This window comes from Mus pahari, chromosome 21 (genome assembly GCF_900095145.1).
Source record: "Mus pahari chromosome 21, PAHARI_EIJ_v1.1, whole genome shotgun sequence".
Classification (NCBI taxonomy): Eukaryota; Metazoa; Chordata; class Mammalia; order Rodentia; family Muridae; genus Mus; species Mus pahari.
The window spans coordinates 54,534,098-54,553,247 of record NC_034610.1 but is presented as its reverse complement, the minus strand read 5'-3'; the positions used below and the strand labels follow the sequence as shown (position 1 = coordinate 54,553,247).

Genomic DNA, 19,150 nt, shown 5'->3' with positions numbered 1-19,150 from the left:
AATGTACCACATTTTCTGTATCCATTCCTCTGTTGAGGGACATGTGGGTTCTTTCCAGCTTCTGGCTATTATAAATAAGGCTGCTATGAACATAGGCTTCACGTCTTTTTAAAAATATCATATATTTTATTTCTAAAGATAAGCTATGCTCAATTTCCATTTTCCTTCTTTGTAATCCCATTAGTTACATAAACTGTAATGATTCCAAGGTGATAACCATCTTTTAAAGACCATCTGTTGTTTTTAAGAAGCATCCAATCATTCGGTTTTACTAATGAAGACTGGGAAGCCAGATGCTGGAGTGAAAGCCTGAAAGTTCAGAGACACAAAGAAAGCACCAGGTTGTCCTTCCTTCTCAGCTCATGTCCCAAAAGGAAGCTACCCTTCAGAGTTAGAGAAAGGACAGTGGGACCTGAAGGGGTTTGAAACCACATAGGAAGAACAACAATATCAACCAACTAGTGCTCCCAGGATCTAAACCACCAACCAAAGAGTATACATGGAGGGAGCCATGGCTCCAGCCACATATGTAGCAGAGGATGGCCTTGCATCAATGGAAGAAGAGGCCCTTGGTCCTCTGAAGGCTTGATGCCCCTGTGTAGGGAGATGCAAGGGCAAGGAGGCAGGAGTGGATGTGTGGATGGGGGCACACCCTCATAGAAGCAGGAGGGGGGATGGGATAGGGGGATTCTGGGGAGGATCTGGAAAAGGGATAACTTTGCAATGTAAATAAATAAAATGTCCTATAAAAATATATGCATCACACACACAATAGGAAGCTCTCCTCCACATCATCTCAAATCCCTCAAACTCAGTGTCCCTTCTTTCTATTTCCTGTGTGTCTATCTGTCCTTCTGACTTCCTCTTACTCTCTGTTTTGTTTTTTTTTTTTTCCTATGTTTGTTCCCTTTCAGCTGGTTGCTTGCTCTGCCTCTTGAACTATGGTTTGCGTTATTTAATCCTGTCTACAACAAACAGGATGTGAATTAAAGGTGTGTGCTAGGGTGAGCCACAACACAACTAGAAACAGATTTTTCCAACAAACAGCACAAGCTCAGGGTTCACAGTGTAATCAAATATCCTGCAGCAACCATCTCCTTCATTTGACATGAATTCATGAGTAATTTATTTTTGGCCTTTATTATTTGCTGTGTTACTCTAGGCTATTGACTTCTAGACATTTAAAATAATTTGTTTGATGGGATGATCAGAAATTGGTAAGAATATGAATCATTATTGCAGAATATAATCCAAGTAAACAAGAAAATGAAGTTAGGCATAATTGTTAGATGGTTACTGCTATGTTATATGTGAGAGGATAACATAAGACGATGAACAATGAAGTGAGAAGAAGAGAATGAAATGAAGAAAGAGAGACAAAGAATGAGCTGAAAACGTGGGGCAAATATAGAAGTTATGTCTTGTTCTCTCTTCGCAATCCCATGCTCCCAGAAATAAGTCTCAGACTCAAAGTATGTTTAAAAATACCTTAGCCATATTGCTAGGATTTTCTCTTATTAGATCATAATTAATATAACCTATTTATTTTAACCTATATTCTGCCATGTAGATGGTTACTGGTGCTCAGGTACTATGCACACATATTGTCACATCTTCCTGTTGAATCCCCCAGAATTCTTTCTATTCCACCTTCTATTCTACCCTTTCCTATAGGCCACAGGTATTTTTAATTGACAGATGATACATCCATATAATACACAAGAAATTCTTTCTGTACACACATATGAAGACCTTCACATTGGAAATAAATGTAATAACGAAGAAAGTTTGCATTAGTAACTGTAATGATGTTTTCTTTTTACATATTTGGAGTATCTACTGGAGCATCTACTTCACTCTATGTTTATAAACCAAAAACCCATTACGTAGAAATGGGGGATGTTATTTCTTCTGTAATAAAAACTTAAAAATTGTCTTTCAGTATGTTATGGGCTCTGAGACCATAAAACCTTGTAAGAAACTAAGAGAGTGAGAAATATCTAAGCTTGCTCTTTAGATGGAAACATATCTAGTTTTTTTTTTTTTCACTAATTTTATTACTAGAATGTTCAGAAATTCAAGATCTACGTACCTCTGCCTAAGCTAATTCCAGTAATTCTGCTTTTTCCCTTGCTTTTCTACAGTATGCTGTCTGGCTAGTCCTCTGGGTGACCTGGAATGTGTTTGTTATCTGCTTCTATTTGGAGGCTGGAGATCTCTCAAAGGTAATTTACCCTCTGATTTCCTGAGTCAGCATTCCTGTGTTAATGAATCCTCCTAAATAAGACCAATCCTCACTTGGCATTGGTTTTCTAGATGCTTTGGCTGAAGGTAAAGTGAAGGGTGTACTCATTTTTACTGCTGTGCTTCAATGATCAAAGCTACATTTGGTGCATCACAAAGATGTGATTTGTGTTTTTTAGCAAAGCTAATGTGAGATTGAAATGACAACACTACTCGTCTAGAAGGCCATGAGAGATTTCTAAGGCCTAATAGGATATTTTTAAGAGATAAATACCTTTAAGATTTTTTTTAAAAAAATCACTCCATTTTCTTGTATTCAACAATATTTTTACTGGTTGAATGCATATCATAGTACAATAATTTAGAAATCCATAAACTATTATCAGAAATAACTTACTACAGAAATGAATGGAAATGAATTATTCTGACATAGTCTAGAAGATGTAATGCTCTCGCTGTTTCATTGTGATATCTATGTTCAATGTGTATGAGAAGCAGCATTGTAATCTAACATGAATTTATTGACTATTGAAATAATGTAGTTTGAATAACTATTGGAGTATAGTTAACATCAAATAGATCAAATGAGGTAATTTTAAGTAACTTTTGACTCTGGAGAGAATTTCCAACTTGTTTTTCTTATTGCTAATGTTGGAACACAGAAAAATCGGCATTTTCTTTGCTATTACTATCCCATAAGTAAATCTCTGCAAGATACTGACATATGTAAACCAAGGACTCAGAAGAAAAGATCTCTAGACAACACTTCCCCAGATCTATACATCTGGTCAGGCTAGTGAAACCGGATTGAAATGGGGCTTTGTAATTTCTATTTAGTATTTCACCAAAACACTCGATATTTTTAATGGTGTTTGATTATTATTTAATCAGTGCTGTGGTTTTATATCAAGTAGATATCGATTTGATTTATTTTGATAGAGAGAAAATAAGATTGTGAAAGGAAGAGATGAGAGAGAACCTACAAGGATCTTCTATGATCATATTAGGGCTTGTTCCTCAGTCAGTCTGCTGAATGACCACTCTGGTTTGTCCAGATAGTCACTCTGTAATGCTGTGGCAGCAGCCAGCCTATTGGGGAGGGGGCTATGGCGAATGGAGAAAAATCATTTTGGCTTCTCTAGTGAAACACTGATCAAGTCTTCCCAGGGACCTGGCAGCATGCCTTCCCTGGGACCTGGATTATCCTTCCATTTATACATCTCTGTGGCTCTGTAATTCACTTTCTTCAAAGAAATTCCACACTATCATGATGTTTAACAGTATTCCCTATTTAAAATAAATACCTTAAAATGTAAGTCAAGTGTGAGGAGTGTTGACAGAATGAAATGATTCAACAGATCAGAATTTGTTTAAAATAAAACAGAGAGAGTTGAGTTCAGGAAGAAACTGAGCACATAAATGTTCACTGTAAGTACCAAACTTTCCATGTGTATCTTCAGATACAGAAGAGAAATTAGGATCTCATGATTTTGTACAAGAGCATAAACCTTTTTGAGGACATATCCTAAAAGTCTATAGTCCAAGGAATATATATATCCAAAGGACTGGGAGATCTTACTCTCGAAGGCATTTAATCCACTTATCAATGAAGCAGTTAGCAGTATTTTCTTTACTTTTTTTCTTGTACACCAAGACTTCAGAACACATGAAAATTTAACCATCTCCTTCTAACCAACAATCTAAAAATAAAACCACAAAAGGTTAAATTCTATAGTTAACTGTTATGGGATTTCTTTTCTGACTGAGGAATTTCAGAAAGGTGTGATTATAATATTTAATACTTTACTTGTTGTAAGTAGCTCACATGTTGTGAAGAGTATGAAGGGAGAAGGAAGTACTCAAGATTAAAATGTACAGGTTCATGAAAAAAATACAAATGGCTCTGTTGAAACTACTTATAAGATTCAGTCTATAGCAAGGCTCACATAGTAAGAGAGGTATGTTTTTTTCTATAAATTATGAAAACAGGCAATTGCACTACAACAAACATTGGTAAGAAATAATGAAACAAATATTAGTTATTTATGTAGAAATAAAAATCAGGTTGTATTTTACATAGTGAATATCAGTTTACTTTTCTAAGTAAAAAATTTTCTATGTGGTTATGAACTACATACAATCATGAACCAATTCAGTGTCTACAATCAGTAATTACTTAATTACAATAATATGTTATGCAAGACTAAAGCTCTTTGATCTTTGGTGATCTTTGGATAAATAGTTAATGGTGTAAAATACAGCAATATTTCTAAAATTTATATGAGTATGTTATAATATGTATCTTTAAAGGACTCAAGTTTTATTTATATAAAATAAACTGTTTTCTAAATTTTCTGTTAAGTTGACATATAATAGGAATATATGTTGCCATAGCAATAAAATACCCATTCCACAATAACTATCACTAAATTATTTATATTAGTAGCTAACATGATAGTGCTTAAGTGAAATATCATCAAGTTACATATAATGTGGTTTCCTTTGAGTTATCGTTGAAAGAGATATCTTGTTTGGAAACTGAGAGGAAGCAGATTTTCAATTCATTGTATCTGGTAACTTTACTTGAAGTTGCCTTTGAACATTAAATGTGCCGTAGACAATTGTGTTAATGGTTTTGAGAAGTTTTCATGTGTACTTTTCTTATTTTATAGTGTAGAAGACAATTATTATTCTCTTATCATATTTCAAATAGAAATGAAAATGCATCCAAACCATCAATTAAGCTGAATTATTGCAAAAAAGATGAAAAATATATCATTTAATCTGTTGTAAGTTTTAGGTTCAAAGTACATAAAAAAACCCACATGTACTATGGTGATTCATTTATTCATTTAATCACATGGGATGAGAATATAACTTTCATAGTAATACACTAGGAAGATCTTATTAGTCTGCTCACATTTTGCAAAAAATAAAATTTTTAGATGTGAAAAAATATAACCCTCTCCAATTGCAGTTGTGTGTTACCACACATTCTCAAATGTCTGCTTTCAGGTTCCCATTCATGCCTTCTTTGAGGAGAATCATTGGTCAATAGTGGTCATGTGTCTTAGTTGGGGTTTCTGTTCCTGCACAAATATCATGACCAAGGAACAAGTTCGGGAGGAAAGGGTTTATGCAGCTTACACTTCCACACTGCTTTTCATCTCCAAAGGAAGTCAGGACTGCAACTCAAGTAGGTCAGGAAGCAGGAGCTGATGCAGAGGCTACGGAGGGTTGTTACTTGCTGGCTTGTTTCCCCTGGCTTGCTCAGCTTGCTTTCTTATAGAAGCCAAGACTACCAGCCCAGGGATGGCATCACCCACAAAGGTCCCTCCTTCTTGATCACTAACTGATAAAATGCCTTACAGCTGGATCTCATGGAGGCATTTCCTCACCTGAAGCTCCTTTCTCTGAGATAACTCCAGCTTATGTCAAGTTGACAGAAAACCAGTCAGTACATCATATTTTACAGGAATAAAACAATAAAATTATAGAGAAAGCAGAAAGGGTATTAGTTTTTATTTAGGGTAGAAAGTCTATGAGACTAAGAATGCAGAAACATTGCTATTAGAGTTCACTCAACATTAGAACTTTAGTTGATAATGCCTGGGCAACAATATGTAATTCCATCTAATGTTTTCTGTGTGTTTCAGAAGAAGCTGGAAGCTACTTCTGTAAAGCTGTCATGTTTTAAGATCTTTTGTAGTTGTTTCTAGGATACATATGTAATTTGTTATTAAATATTGCCATGTAGCTGGGCATGGTGGCACATGCCTTTAATCCCAGCACTTGGGAGGCAGAGGCAGGCAGATTTCTGAGTTTGAGGCCAGCCTGGTCTACAGAGTTCCAGGACAGCCAGAACTATACAGAGAAACCCTGTCTCCACCCCCTCCCCCTCCCCCTCCCCCCAAAAAAGTTGCCATATGAAACAGCCAGGTAATAGTACATCTAATTCAATCTTTGGGGAATAAAACTGTTCTGTTTTGTAACAGGCAGAAAGAAGTTAAAACCTGCCACACACTGGGTAAAAACAGAAATGAGTGGTATACAGAAAAATGAAATATTAGAACAATGGCAGATTTCTTTTTTATAATGAATGTATTATTCATTTAAAGAGATTTCAATGTCTGTACATTTTTATGCTCAATAAAATCAGAGCTTATATCAAATTTGTTTTCTATAACCTTATGGCATACTTTTCTCCTTTTCTTTTTACATGCATTACAGAAATTTTACTTAGATTAATGTTTCTTCAATAACTAATACTCATCTTTAAGCAAGACATGACTATATACACTTCTAATCCCAGATACAAGGGAGACATTCAGAACAAGGGCAATATCAAGGCTTGCCTAGGTTTATGAGTTCAAGACTATCCTGGGCAAACATTGTCTCAATATAAAAACCATAAAATGAGACAGGGATGTAGCCCAGGGTAGAATGCTAAATTAGCAGGCTAAACCTGGGTTTGATACTTGCCATACCAAAGAAAATGACTAATGTTGAAAATATCAATAGGAAAGTGTATTGGATCCATATGTTTTTAAGTTTTACTTTCTCCTGAACCGCGGGCGGGATCTAGTTATTCCGTGGATCTGAGGGGGATCGAGCCTAAAGTGGAATGGGGATAAGAGAAAGAAAAGAAGACCATGCAGCAGCTTTTGTCACGGTCTGTTTAATGAAAAAAAAAAATGCTTAAGTTTTATAGCATACAGAGAGGGGTTAGGGAGTGATCATAAGAAACAGAGTGAAGGACAAATTGGGGAATGCTAATTGCAGGTTTGAAACTTTCAGTGATGTCACTGCTTGGCGTCACTGCTCCAGAACGCTGGGCAGCTTATCTCGAAGTCCGGGTCCTCTTTTACAGCTCAAGGCAGCAGCTCAGGGGCAGCTGGATTCTCCTTTAACAGCCCCTGATGTTTGTTTAGGGCCAGAATCTGCTTGATTCCCATGAACAGCCTTGAGGGGAAAGGGAGTGACTTGGCTCTTAACAAAGAACTATATGGCTCTCAGATGCAGGCTGTAAAAGGCCTGGTTTTTTCTCAACCTGGTCTTCAACAACTTTCTTTGTTGTGTTGCTATTCTGTAGCTGTGGTAAAACACCATGAGCAAGGTAACTTGCAGTCAAAAGAGTTTGTTTGGACTTAAGGTTCCAGATAAGAGTCTGTATGGCAGGTAGGTGTGTAGCAGGCCAAGGCCTAGGACTGGAGTAGGAAGCATTTAGCAAAAAGAGCCAAATGGAAACATATTATACATTTAGTTTCAAACTCTATTGATGTACCTCTTCCAACAAGCCTCCACCTCTGCATCCTCCCAGAGAGTGGCACCAACTGGATAGCAAACACTATAGTGCTCATTTCTCACCACAGCTACAGCTTCAAGCATATTTTGCTTTAGGCTATTGTCTTAGTTATGGTTTTACTGCTGTGAACTGATACTATGACCAAGGTAAGCCTTATAAAGGACAACATATAATTGGGACTAGTTTACTGTGGGAAGCAGGTGTGGCCGTGGCTGCGGCCTTGTGAGCCAAGACAGCACCCTGGTTCACTGCCAAGCCCTATGATTCCCTGCTTGATTACCAAAAACCTGATTAGGCGCACCTGAGTGAGTGATTACGTGCTGTCTGCCTGACGTATAGCCTCATACAGCATGATATTGAGTCACTGGCCTATCAACACCCACCCAGTCTGCGTGCATGGCTCGAGTATAGAGCTTGCTGAATGCTGATTGGATGGTGAGTGATGAGAGCCGAGTGCAGAGGGTGGAAGGGGATAAATTGGGCAATCCCAGAATAAAGAGAGAGAAGCTGAGAAGCAGTAGGAGGAGCGGAAAAGCTGAGAGAAGCTGAGAAGCAGAGAGGAGAGAAGCTGAACTGCTGTAGAGAGCTGGGGTGAGCTGTAGAGAGAATAAAGGAAGCTGCAGCGGGAAGCTGTGGAAGCTGCTCAAACCCTGCCTTGGTGTAAGTGTCGTTTTTGCCCTACCTCTGGGGGATGGAGGTGTGGAGGGGTGCGTGTGTCAGTAATTTAGGCAGGCATTGTGCAAGAGGAGCTGAGGGTCTACATCTTAATATGAAGGCTGCTAGCAGAATAGTGACTTCCAGGCAGCTAGGATGAGGGTGGGTTTTTTTGTTTGTTTGTTTTGTTTTGTTTTCTATTTATTTACAATTCAAATGTTATTATCTTTCCCAGTTTCCCCTCTGCAACCCCCCTATCCCATTCCACTCCCCTTGCTTCTATGGGAGTACTCTCCTACCCACCCACCTAGTTCCACCTCCCCGCCCTGACATTCCCCTACACTGTGGCATCGAGTCTTCACAGGACCAAGGGCATCTCTTCCCATTGATGTCAGGTAAGGACATCCTCTGCTACATATTCAGCTGGAGCCATGGTTCTCTCCATGTACAAATTCCTTTAGTTGCTGGTTTAGTCCCTGAGAGCTCCAGGCAGGGTGTTCCTGGTTCATTGATATTGCGTTTCTTCCCATATGGTTGCAAACTCCTTCAGCTCCTTCACTCTTTCCCTTACTCCTCCATTGGGATCCCCTTGCTCAGTCCAATGTTATATATACTTTGAGCATCCCCATCTGTATTTGTCAGGCTCTGGCAGAGGCCTCTGTCAGCATGCACTTCTAGACATCAGCAATAGTGTCTGGGTTTGGTGTTTGCATATGGGATGGATTGCCAGGTGAGGCAGTCTCTGGATGGCCTATTTCTTCAGTCTCTGCTCCACTATTTGTCCCCAGAATTTCCTTTAGCCAGGAGCAGTTCTGGGTTAAAACATTGGAGATGAGTGGGTGGCCCCATCCCCAGAGGGCTTTGCCTAACCTTTGGATATGGTCTCTACAGGTTCTCCATCCCCAGTGGTGAGTATTTCAGCTAATGTCATTCTCATTTGGTCCTGGGAGCCTCTTGCTTCCCTGACATTTGAGACTTGCCCCAGTTTCCCATCCCCCATTGCTACACACCTCTATTCAATTTCCTGACCATTTTGTATATCACCCTGTCTCCTACCACTCTCTGCTCCCCCTCCTCTCTTCCTTCCAAGTCCCTCCCAAACACCACCTCCTGTGAGTATTTTTCTCCCCCTTCTAAGGACTGAAGTATCCACATTTTGGTCTTCCTGCTCCCTGAGCTTCAAATGGTCTGTGAGATGTATTCTGGATATACCAAGCTTTTTGCCCAATATCCACTTACCATTGAGTATATACCATGTATATTCTTTTGTTACTAGGTTATTTCACTCAAGCTAATATTTGCTAGTTCCATCCATTTGCCTGCAAATTTCATAATGCCATTCTTTTTAATAGCTTAGTAGTACTCCACTATGTAAATGTCCAACAATTCCTGTATCTGTTCCTCTGTTGAGGGAAAACTGGGTTCCTTCCAGCTTCTAGCTATTATAAATAAGGTTCCTATGAACATTTTGGAGCATATGTCCTTGTTGTATGTTGGAACATTTTTTGGATCTATGTCCTGGAATAGTATAGATAGGTCTAGAGGGAACACTTGTCCAATTTTTTGAGGAACAGCGAGACTGATTTCCAGAGTGGGTTGTTACCAACCTGCAATCCCACCAAAAATGGAGGAGTGTTCCCCTTTCTCTACATCCTCACCAGCATCTGCTGTGACCTGAGTTTTTGATTTTAGCCGTTTGTTACTACAAATGAATTTGGAAATTGCTCTTCTAACTCTATGAAGAATTAAGTTGGGATTTTGATGGGGATTGCATTAAATCTGTATATTGCTTTTGACATGATGGCCATTTTTACTATATTAATCCTGCCAAACCATGAGCATGGGAGATCTTTCATTCTTGTGAGATCTTCCTGGATTTCTTTCTTCAGAGCTGTAAAGTTCTTGTCATACAGATCTTTCACTTGCTTTAGAGTCACACCAAGGTATGTAATATTATTTGTGGCTATTGTGAAGAGTGTTATTTCCCTAATTTCTTTCTCAGCCTGTCTATCCTTTGAGTAGAGGAAGGCTACTGATTTGTTTGAATTAATTTTATATTCAGCCTCTTTGGGGAAGTTTGTTTGTTTGTTTGTTTGTTTAATCAGGTTTAGGAGCTCTCTGGTGAAATTTTTGGAGTCACTTTAGTATACTATCATACCATCTGCAATAGTGGTATTTTAACTTCTTCCTTTACAATTTGTATCACTTTGTCATCCTTTCGTTGTCTAATTGCTCTGGCTAGAAATTCAAGTTATAGTTAGGGAGAGAGTTGGTAGCCTTGCCTTGTCCCTGACTTTAGTGGGATTGCATCAAATTTCTCTCCATTTAGTTTGATGTTGGCTACTGTTTTGCTGTAGATTGCTTTTACTATGATTAAGTATGGGCTTTGAATTCCTGATTTTTCTAGGATTTTTGCCATGAAGAGGTGTTGAATTTTGACAAATGCTTCCTTGGCATCTAATGAAAAGGTCATGTGGTTTTTTTTTTTTATTTGAGTTTATTTATATAATGGATTATGTTAATGGTTTGGTGGTTATTTATGGGATGGAACCCTGGGTAGGGTAGTCTCTGTATGGTCCTTCCTTCTGTCTCAGCTCCGAACTTTGTCTCTGTAACTCTTTTCATGGGTATTTTGTTCCCCATTCTAAGGAGGAACGAAGTATCCACACTTTGTTCTTCCTTCTTCTTGAGTTTCATGTGTTTTACAAATTGTATCTTAGGTATTCTAAGTTTCTGGGCTAATATCTACTTATTAGTGAATGCATATCATGTGAGTTCTTTTGTGATTGGGTTACCTCTCTCAGGATGATATCCTCCAGATCCATCCATTTGCCTAAGAATTTCATAAATTCATTGTTTTCAATAGCTGAGTAGTATACTCAATTGTGTAAATATACCACATTTTCTGTATCCATTCCTCTGTTGAGGGACATCTGGGTAATTTCCAGAAAATCTGGACTCCAGAAAATCAAATAATCCTATTAAAAAATGGGGTACAGAGTTAAACAAAGAATTCTGAACTGAGGAATACCGAATGGCTGAGACACACCTGAAAAAAATGTTCAACATCCTTAATCATCAGGGAAATGCAAATCAAAACAACCCTGAGATTATATCTCACACCAGTCAGAATGGCTAAGATCAAAAATTAGCACTACTTTCATTTTGTGCCATAACTTTAGATATGCTTTCATTTACATTAAATTCTAAAAAGTCTTTAATTTCTTTATTTCTTCCCTGACCAAGTTATCCTGAGTAGAGCGTTGTTCAGCTTCCATGTATATGTGGGTTTTCTGTTGTTTTTCTTGTGATTGAAGGTCAGGCTTTATCCTTGGTGATATGATAGGATGCATGGGAGTATTTCAATCTTCTTATATCTATTGAGGCCTGTTTTGTGACAGATTATGCAGACAATTTTGGAGAAGGTTCCATGAGTTGTTGAGAAGAAGGTATATTCTTTCATTTTAGGGTGAAATATTCTATAGATATCTGTTATATCCATTTGGTTGATAATGTCTGTTAGTTTCAGTGTGCCTCTGTTTAGTTTCTGTTTCCATGATCTGTCCATTGCTGAAATTGGGTTGTTGAAGTCTCCAACTATTATTGTATGGAATGTGATGTGTGCTTTGAGCTTTACTAAAGTTTCTTTTATGAATGTTGGTGCCCTTGCATTTGGAACATAGATGTTCAGAATTGAGTGTTCATCTTGGTAGATTTTTCCTTAATGAGAACAATGTGTACTTCCTTATCTTTTTTGATAACTTATGGTTGAAAGTCAATTATATTCTATATTAGAATAGCTACTCCAGCTTCTTTCTTGGGATAATTTACATGGAATAAAATTTTCCACCCTTTTACTCTGAGGTAGTGTCTGACTTTGTTATTGAAATATTTTTCTTGTTTGAAGTAAAATGCTGAGTCCTGTTCACATATCCAATCTGTTATTCTAAGTCTTTATATTGGAAAATTTAGTCCATCAATGTTAAGAGATATGAAGGACCAGTGATTATTGTTTTCTGTTATTTTTGTTGTTAGAGGTGGAATTACGTTCGTGTGGCTATCTTCTTTAGGGTTTTTGGAAAAAAGGTTTCTTGCTTTTTCTAGGTTGTACTTTCCCTCCTTGTGTTGGAGTTTTCCATCTATTATCCTTTGTCTGGATGTGTAGAAAGATATTGTGTAAATTTAGTTTTGTCATAGAATATCTTGTTTTTTCCATCTATGGAAATTGAGAGTTTTGCTAGATATAGTAGCCTGGGCTGGCATTTTTGTTCTTTTCAGGTCTGTAGGACATCTGCCCAGGATCTTCTAGCTTTTATAGTCTTTTGTGAGAAGTCTGGTATAATCCTGATAGGTCTGCCTTTCTATGTAACTTGACCTTTGTCCCTTACTGTTTTTAATATTCTTTGTTTTGTGTACTTGGTGTTTTGACTATCATGTGATAGGAGGAATTTCTTTTCTGGTCCAGTCTATTTGGAGTTCAGTAGGTTTCTTATATGTTCATGAGCATCTCTTTCTTTAGGTAAGGGTATTTTCTTCTATAATATTCTTGAAGATATTTACTGGCCCTTTGAATTAGGAATCTTGGCACTCTTCTATATCTATTATTCTCAGTTTTGGTCTTTTCACTGTCTTTGATTTTTCTAGATGTTTTGGATTAGGAGCATTTTGCATTTTCTTTGACTGATGTATCAATGTCTTCTATGGTATCTTCTATACCTGAGATTCCCTTTCCTATCCCTGTATACTGTTGGTGATGATTCCATCTAAGACTCCTGATCTCTTTCCTAGGTTTTCTATCTCCAGGTTGTCTCACTTTGTGATTTCCCTTATTTTTCTATATCTATTTTTAGATTACAGATGGTTTTGTTCAATTCTTTGAGCTGCTTGTTTGTATTTTCCTGTATTTCTTTAAGGAATTTATGTGTTTCCTCTTTTATATGTGCTCTCCTATATTTCTTTAAGGGAGTTATTTATGTTCTTCTTAAAGTCCTCCATAATCATCATCACGAGATATGATTTTAAATCTGAATCTTGCTTTCCTGTTTGTTAGGCTATCTAGGGCTTGCTGTGGTGGTAGAACTGGGTTCTGAGGATGCCAACTAGCCTTGGTTTCTGTTGCTTATGTTCTTGTGCTTGCCTCTAAATATCTGGTTATCTCAGGTGTTAGCTGCTCTTGCTGTCCCTGAATGGATCTTTTCCTTCCTCTGAGCATGTGAGCCCGTAAGCCTGTGAGCCTGTGATGTTAGGTGTGTCAGCACTCCTGGGAGAACAGCTCACTCTAGGTGGGATTTGGGTAAGGAGAGCTGTGATCTTAGATGTGTCAGTACTCCTAGGACACCAGTTATCTATGGGTGGATTTGAATATGGAGAGCTGTAGTACAAAGTTAGCTCTTGGGTAAAGATGGAAACTGGAAGTATCCTGTCCACAGCTGCTTAACAAGTTCCTGTGCCCTGAAGGATCCTTGAGGGTCCCACTAGTGTTGGTCTTACCTGTGACATTAGGTGTGTCAGAACTTTTGGAAGACCAGCCCTCTCAGGGTAGGATGTGGGTGTGGAGAGCTGTGGAACTGGGTTCTCTCCAATACATTTAACATGAAGGGGTGTTGTATTTTGTCAAATGCTTTCCCAGCATCTAATGAGATGATCATGTGATTTTTTTCTTTGAGTTTCTTTATATAGTGAATTATGTTAATGGGCTTTAGTGTACTGAACCAACTTTGCATCCCTGGGATGAAGCCTACTTGATTGTGATGAATGATGACTTCTATGTGTTCTTGTATTCAGATTGCTAGATTTTATTGAGTATTTTTGCATCAATATTCATAAGTGAAATTGGTCTGATGTTCTCTTTTTTGGTTGGGTCCTTGTGTGGTTTAGGTATTAGAGTAATTGTGGCATCATAGAATGAGTTAGGTGTGTGCATTCTGTTTCTATTTTATGGAATAGTTTGAGGAGTGTTGATATTAGCACTTCTTTGAAGATCTGGTAGAATTCTGAACTAAAGCAATCTGGCCTTGGGCTGTTTTTGGCTGGGAGATTTTTAATGACTTCTATTTCCTTAAGCATTATGGGCCTGTTTAGTTTACCTGCTCTTGATTTAACTTTGGTATGTGATATATGTCTAGAAAATTACCCATTTCATCTAGATTTTCAAGTTTTGTTGTGTATCGGATTTTACAGTAGGATCTGATAAATTTTTTTAGAATTTCCTCCTGTTCTGTTGTTATGTCTCCCTTTTTATTACTGATTTTGTTAATTTGGATACTGTCTCTGGGCCTGTTAATAAGTTTTGTTATGGGGTTTATCTAGCTTGTTGATTTTCTCAAAAGCATAGCTTTTGGATTTGTTAGATCTTGGTATATTTCTCTTGGTTTGGTTGATTTAAGCTCTGAATTTCACTATTTCCTGCCTTCTACTCTTCTTGGGTGTGTTTCTTTTTGTCTAGAGCTCTTAGGTGTGCTACTAAGTTGCAAGTATAGGATCTCTCCAATTTCTTTACCAGGACATTTAGTGCTATGAATTTTTTTCTTAGCACTGCTTTCATTATGTCCCATAAGTTTGGGTATGTTGGGTCTTCATTTTCATTGAATTCTAGGAAGTCTTTTTTTTTTTTTTAATTTCTTCCCTGACCAAGTTATCATGAGTAGAGAGCTGTTCATTTTCCATGGGTCTTGTGGTTTTCTTTTGTTTTGTTGTTATTGAAGACCAGATTTATTTAGTCTATGGTGATCTGATTGGAATCTTGAGATTATTTCAATCCTCTTGTATCTGTTGAGGCTTGTTTTGTGATTGATTCAATGGTCAATTTTGGAGAAGGTACCAGAGGTACTAAGAAGAAGGTATATTCTTTTGTTTTAGGTTGAAATGTTCAGTAGGTGTCTCTTAAATCTGTTTGGTTCTTAACCTCAATTAGTTTTAGTGTGTCTCTGTTTAGTTTTTGTTTCAATGACCTGCCCTAATAGCGAGAGTGGAGTGTTGAATTCTCCCACTATTATTGAGTGGGGTTCAATGTGTGTTTTGAGCTTTAGTAAAGTTTCTTTTATAAATGTGGGTACTCTTGCATTTGGGGCATTGATGTCCAGAATTGAGACTTTCTCATGGTAGATTTTTCCTTTGATGAATATGAAGTGTCCTTCTCCATTTTACTTGATAACTTGGTTGAAAGTATATTTTATTGGATATTAGGATTGGCAACTTCAGATTTTTTTCTTGGGACCATTTGCATAGAAGTGATTTACTCTTCAGAGGTTTGTCTGATATGTTATTAAAATTTGTTTCTTGTATTCAGCAAAATGCTGGATCCTGTTTGCTTTTCCAGTCTCTTAGCTTATAACTCTTTATAGGGGAACTGATTCCATTGATGTTGAGAGATAAAAAGATAGCTGTTAGTTCCTGTTATGTTTGTTGTTGCAGGTGGCATTATGTGCATGTTCTCTTCTTTTGCCTTTGTTGTGAGATTATTAATATCTTGTTTTTTCTCTGCTGTACCCTCCTTGTGTTTGATTTTTCCTTCTAGAACCCTCTATAGGGCTGGATTTGTAGATGGATATTCTTTAAATTCAGATTTGTCCTGGAATAATTTGGTTTCTCTTTCTATGATAATTGAGAGTTTTGCTGGGTATAGTAGCCTGGGCTGTCATCTGTATTCTTTAAGGTCTGCATAACCTCTGTCCAGGCTTTCATAGTCTTTGGTGAGAAGCCTATTATAATTCTGATAGGTCTGCCTTTTATGTTACTTGGACTTTTCCCCTTATAACTCTCAATTTTTTTGGTTCTGTGCATTTAGAATTTTGATTATTATGTGACAAGAAGATTTCTGGTCAAATCTGTTTGTTGTTCTATAGGCTGCTTGTACATTTATGACCATCTCTTTCTTTAGGTTGGGGAGTTTTCTTCTATGCTTTTTTCTTTTTCTTTTTGGAAGTTTTCTTTATGTACATTTCAAATGTTATCCCTTTTCCCAGTCCCCCATCCCCCGAAAACCTCCTATCCAATCCCTCCTCCCCATGATTCTGTGAGGTTGTCCCCTTACCCATCCACCCACTCCCACCACCCTGCCCATATTTTCCTCTACACTAGGGCATTGAGCCTTCAAGGACCTATGGCCTCTTCTCCCATTAATGCCTGGCAAGGCCATCCTCTGCTACATATGCAGCTGGGGCCATGGGACCCTCTATGTGTACCCCTTAGTTGGAGGTTTAGTCCCTGGGAGCTCTAGGGTGGTCTGGTTAGTTGGTATTGTTGTTCTTCCTACAGAGTTGCAAACTCTATTCAGCTCCTCCATTGGGGACTGTGTGATCAGTCCAGTAACTGTCTGTGAGCATCCACCTCTGTATATGTCAGAATCTGGCAGAGCCTCTCAGGAGACAGCAATATCAGGCTGTTGTCAGCATGTACTTTTTGGTATCCACAATAGTGTCTGCATTTTGTGACTGTATATGGGATGGATTCCCCAGGTAGATCTGTCTCTAGATGGCTTTTTCTTCAGTCTCTGCTACATATTTGGTCTACATATTTGCTCCTATGAGTATTTTGTTTCCCCTTCTACAGAGGACCGAAGCATCCACACATTCTTCATCTTTCTTCTTCAGTGTCATGTCATCTATGAATTGTATATCAGATATTCGAAGCTTTTAGGCGAATATCTACTAATCAGTGAGTGCATGCCATGTGTGTTCTTCTGTGATTGTGTTACTTTACTCAGGATGATATCTTCTGGTTCCATCTATTTGCCTTCAAATTTCATGAAGTCATTGTTTTTAATAGCTAAGTCGTACTCCATTGTGTAAATGTACCACATTTTCTATATCCATTCCCCTTTTGAAGGACATCGGGGTTCCTTCCAGCTTCTGGTTATTTTAAGTAAGGATGCTCGGAATGTAATGGAGCATGTGTCTCTGGTATATGTTGGAGCATCTTTTGAGTATATGCCCAGCAATGGTGTAGCTAGGTCCTCAAGTAATGCTATGTCCAATTTTTTGAGAAACTGCCAGACTGATTTCCAGAGTGGTTATTTATACCTGCTTGTAATCCCACCAATAATGGAAGGGTGTTCCTCTTTCTCCGCATCTTCACCAGCATCTGCTGTCACCTGGATTTTTTATCTTAGCAATTCTGACTGGTATGAGAAATCTCAGAATTGTTTTAATTTGCATTTCTCTGATGACTAAGGGTAGTCCCAGGATAGCAAAAATTATTCTAAACAGTAAAAGAACTTCTGAGGGAATCACCCTCCCTGATCTCAAACTGTATTACATAACAATATTGATAAAGAAACAAACAAACAAAAACAACTATATGGTATTGGTACAGAGACAGGCAGGAAGATCAACAGAATAGAATTGAAGACCCAGAAGTGAACCTACATACCTATCGTCACTTGATCTTTGATAAAGGAGCTAAAACTATCAAATGGAAAAAATACAGCATTTTCAACAAATGGTGCTGTTTCAACCGGTGGTCAGAATGTTGAAGAATGCAAATTGATCCATTCTTATCTCCTTGTACAAAGCTCAAGTCCAAGTGGATCAAGGACCTCCACAGAAAACAAGATACACTGAAACTAATAGAATAGAAAGTGGGGAAGAGTTTTTAACACATGATCACAGGGGAAAATTTCCTGAACAGAACACCAATGGCTTATGGTCTGTGATCAAAAATAGACAAATGGGACCTCATAAACTTACAAAGCTTCTGTAAGGCAAAGGACACTGTCAATGGAACAAAATGGCAACCAACAGATTGGGAAAAGATCTTTACCAATCCTATATCTGATAGAGGGCTAATATCCAATATATACAAAGAACTCAAGAAGTTAGACTCAAGAGAATCAAATAACCCTATTCAAAATGGGGTGTAGAACTAGACAAAGAATTCTCAACTAAGGAATATTGAATGGCTGAGAAGAACCAATGACTTTTTTTCAAGATGTTTCTTTCATCCTTTTAGCTGGGACTCTTCAGTCTCCTCTATTCCTATTATTCTTAGTTTTGGTCTTTTCATTGTGTCCTGGATTTCCTGCATGTTTTGGGTTAGGAGTTTTTTTGTTTGGAATTTCCTTTGACCGTTCTGTCAATATCTTCCAAGGTATCTTTTATACCTGAAATTGTATCTTCTATCTATTGTTTTCTGGTGATGATGATTATATTTGCAGGTCCTGACTTCTCTCATAGGTTTTTCCATTTCCAGTGTTGCCTCTATTTGTGTTTTCTTTATTATTTCTACTTCCACTTTTAGGTCTTGTCCCACTTTGTTCAATTCCTTAACCCATTTGATTGTGTTTTCCTGTATTTCTTTAAGGGATTCATTTGTTTCCTCTTTAGGGGCTTTTACCTGTCACCCATGTTTTCCTGTATTTCTTTAAGTGAGTTGTTTATATCCTCTTTAAAAGACTCTATTATCTTCATGATATAGGATTTTATGTCAGCATCATCATTTTCAGATGTGTTGGTATAGCCAGGGCTTGGTGTGGTGAGAGAACTGGGTTCAGATGATTCCAAAGAATACTGGCTTCTGTTACTTATGGTCTTGTGTTTGCCTCTCAATATACAGTTATCTCTGGTGTTAGCTGTCCTTGGTGTCTCCATCTGAAGCCTGCCTCCTGTGTCGTTGGGTTGCTTCAGGTCTCCTAGGAGACCTGTGTCCCTGGCTGTAGCAGACCTCCTGGGAGACCTTCAAACTGTGGGGTCTTCAGAAGAGCAAACAAGCTGTTGCTCTGTGTTTAGTCGTTTTCCTAGTAGGCCTTCAGACTGTGGGGTCTCCTGCCCTGTATACAGCAAAACTCCTGGGAGGCCTTCAAACTGATTGGTCTTCAGAGGAGCAAAGAAGCTGGTGATCTGCCCCTGTAGAAAGCACAGGCCAGAAGCGGAAAGGAATTTCGGGTGGGGAATGGGGTGATGGGTACTGAGTCCACTGATTCCTTGAGGTTCCCAGCTGCTGCAGTTGGTT

General features: G+C 38.1%; 1 protein-coding gene across 3 annotated transcripts in view; it reads left to right on the top strand.

Annotated features, from left to right (window-relative positions):
* Nkain2 (sodium/potassium transporting ATPase interacting 2) overlaps positions 1-19,150 on the top strand; it is a 1,076,406-nt gene that overhangs the window by 539,814 nt on the left and 517,442 nt on the right. For all 3 annotated transcript variants that reach the window (XR_003842690.1, XM_021221051.2, XM_021221052.2), the window contains exon 3: positions 2,145-2,225. Coding sequence is in view for 2 of the 3 variants with exons in the window: in XM_021221051.2 (XP_021076710.1) it covers positions 2,145-2,225 (81 nt within the window). In the remaining variant the exon portion in view is untranslated. The remainder of the gene's footprint in view (positions 1-2,144; positions 2,226-19,150) is intronic.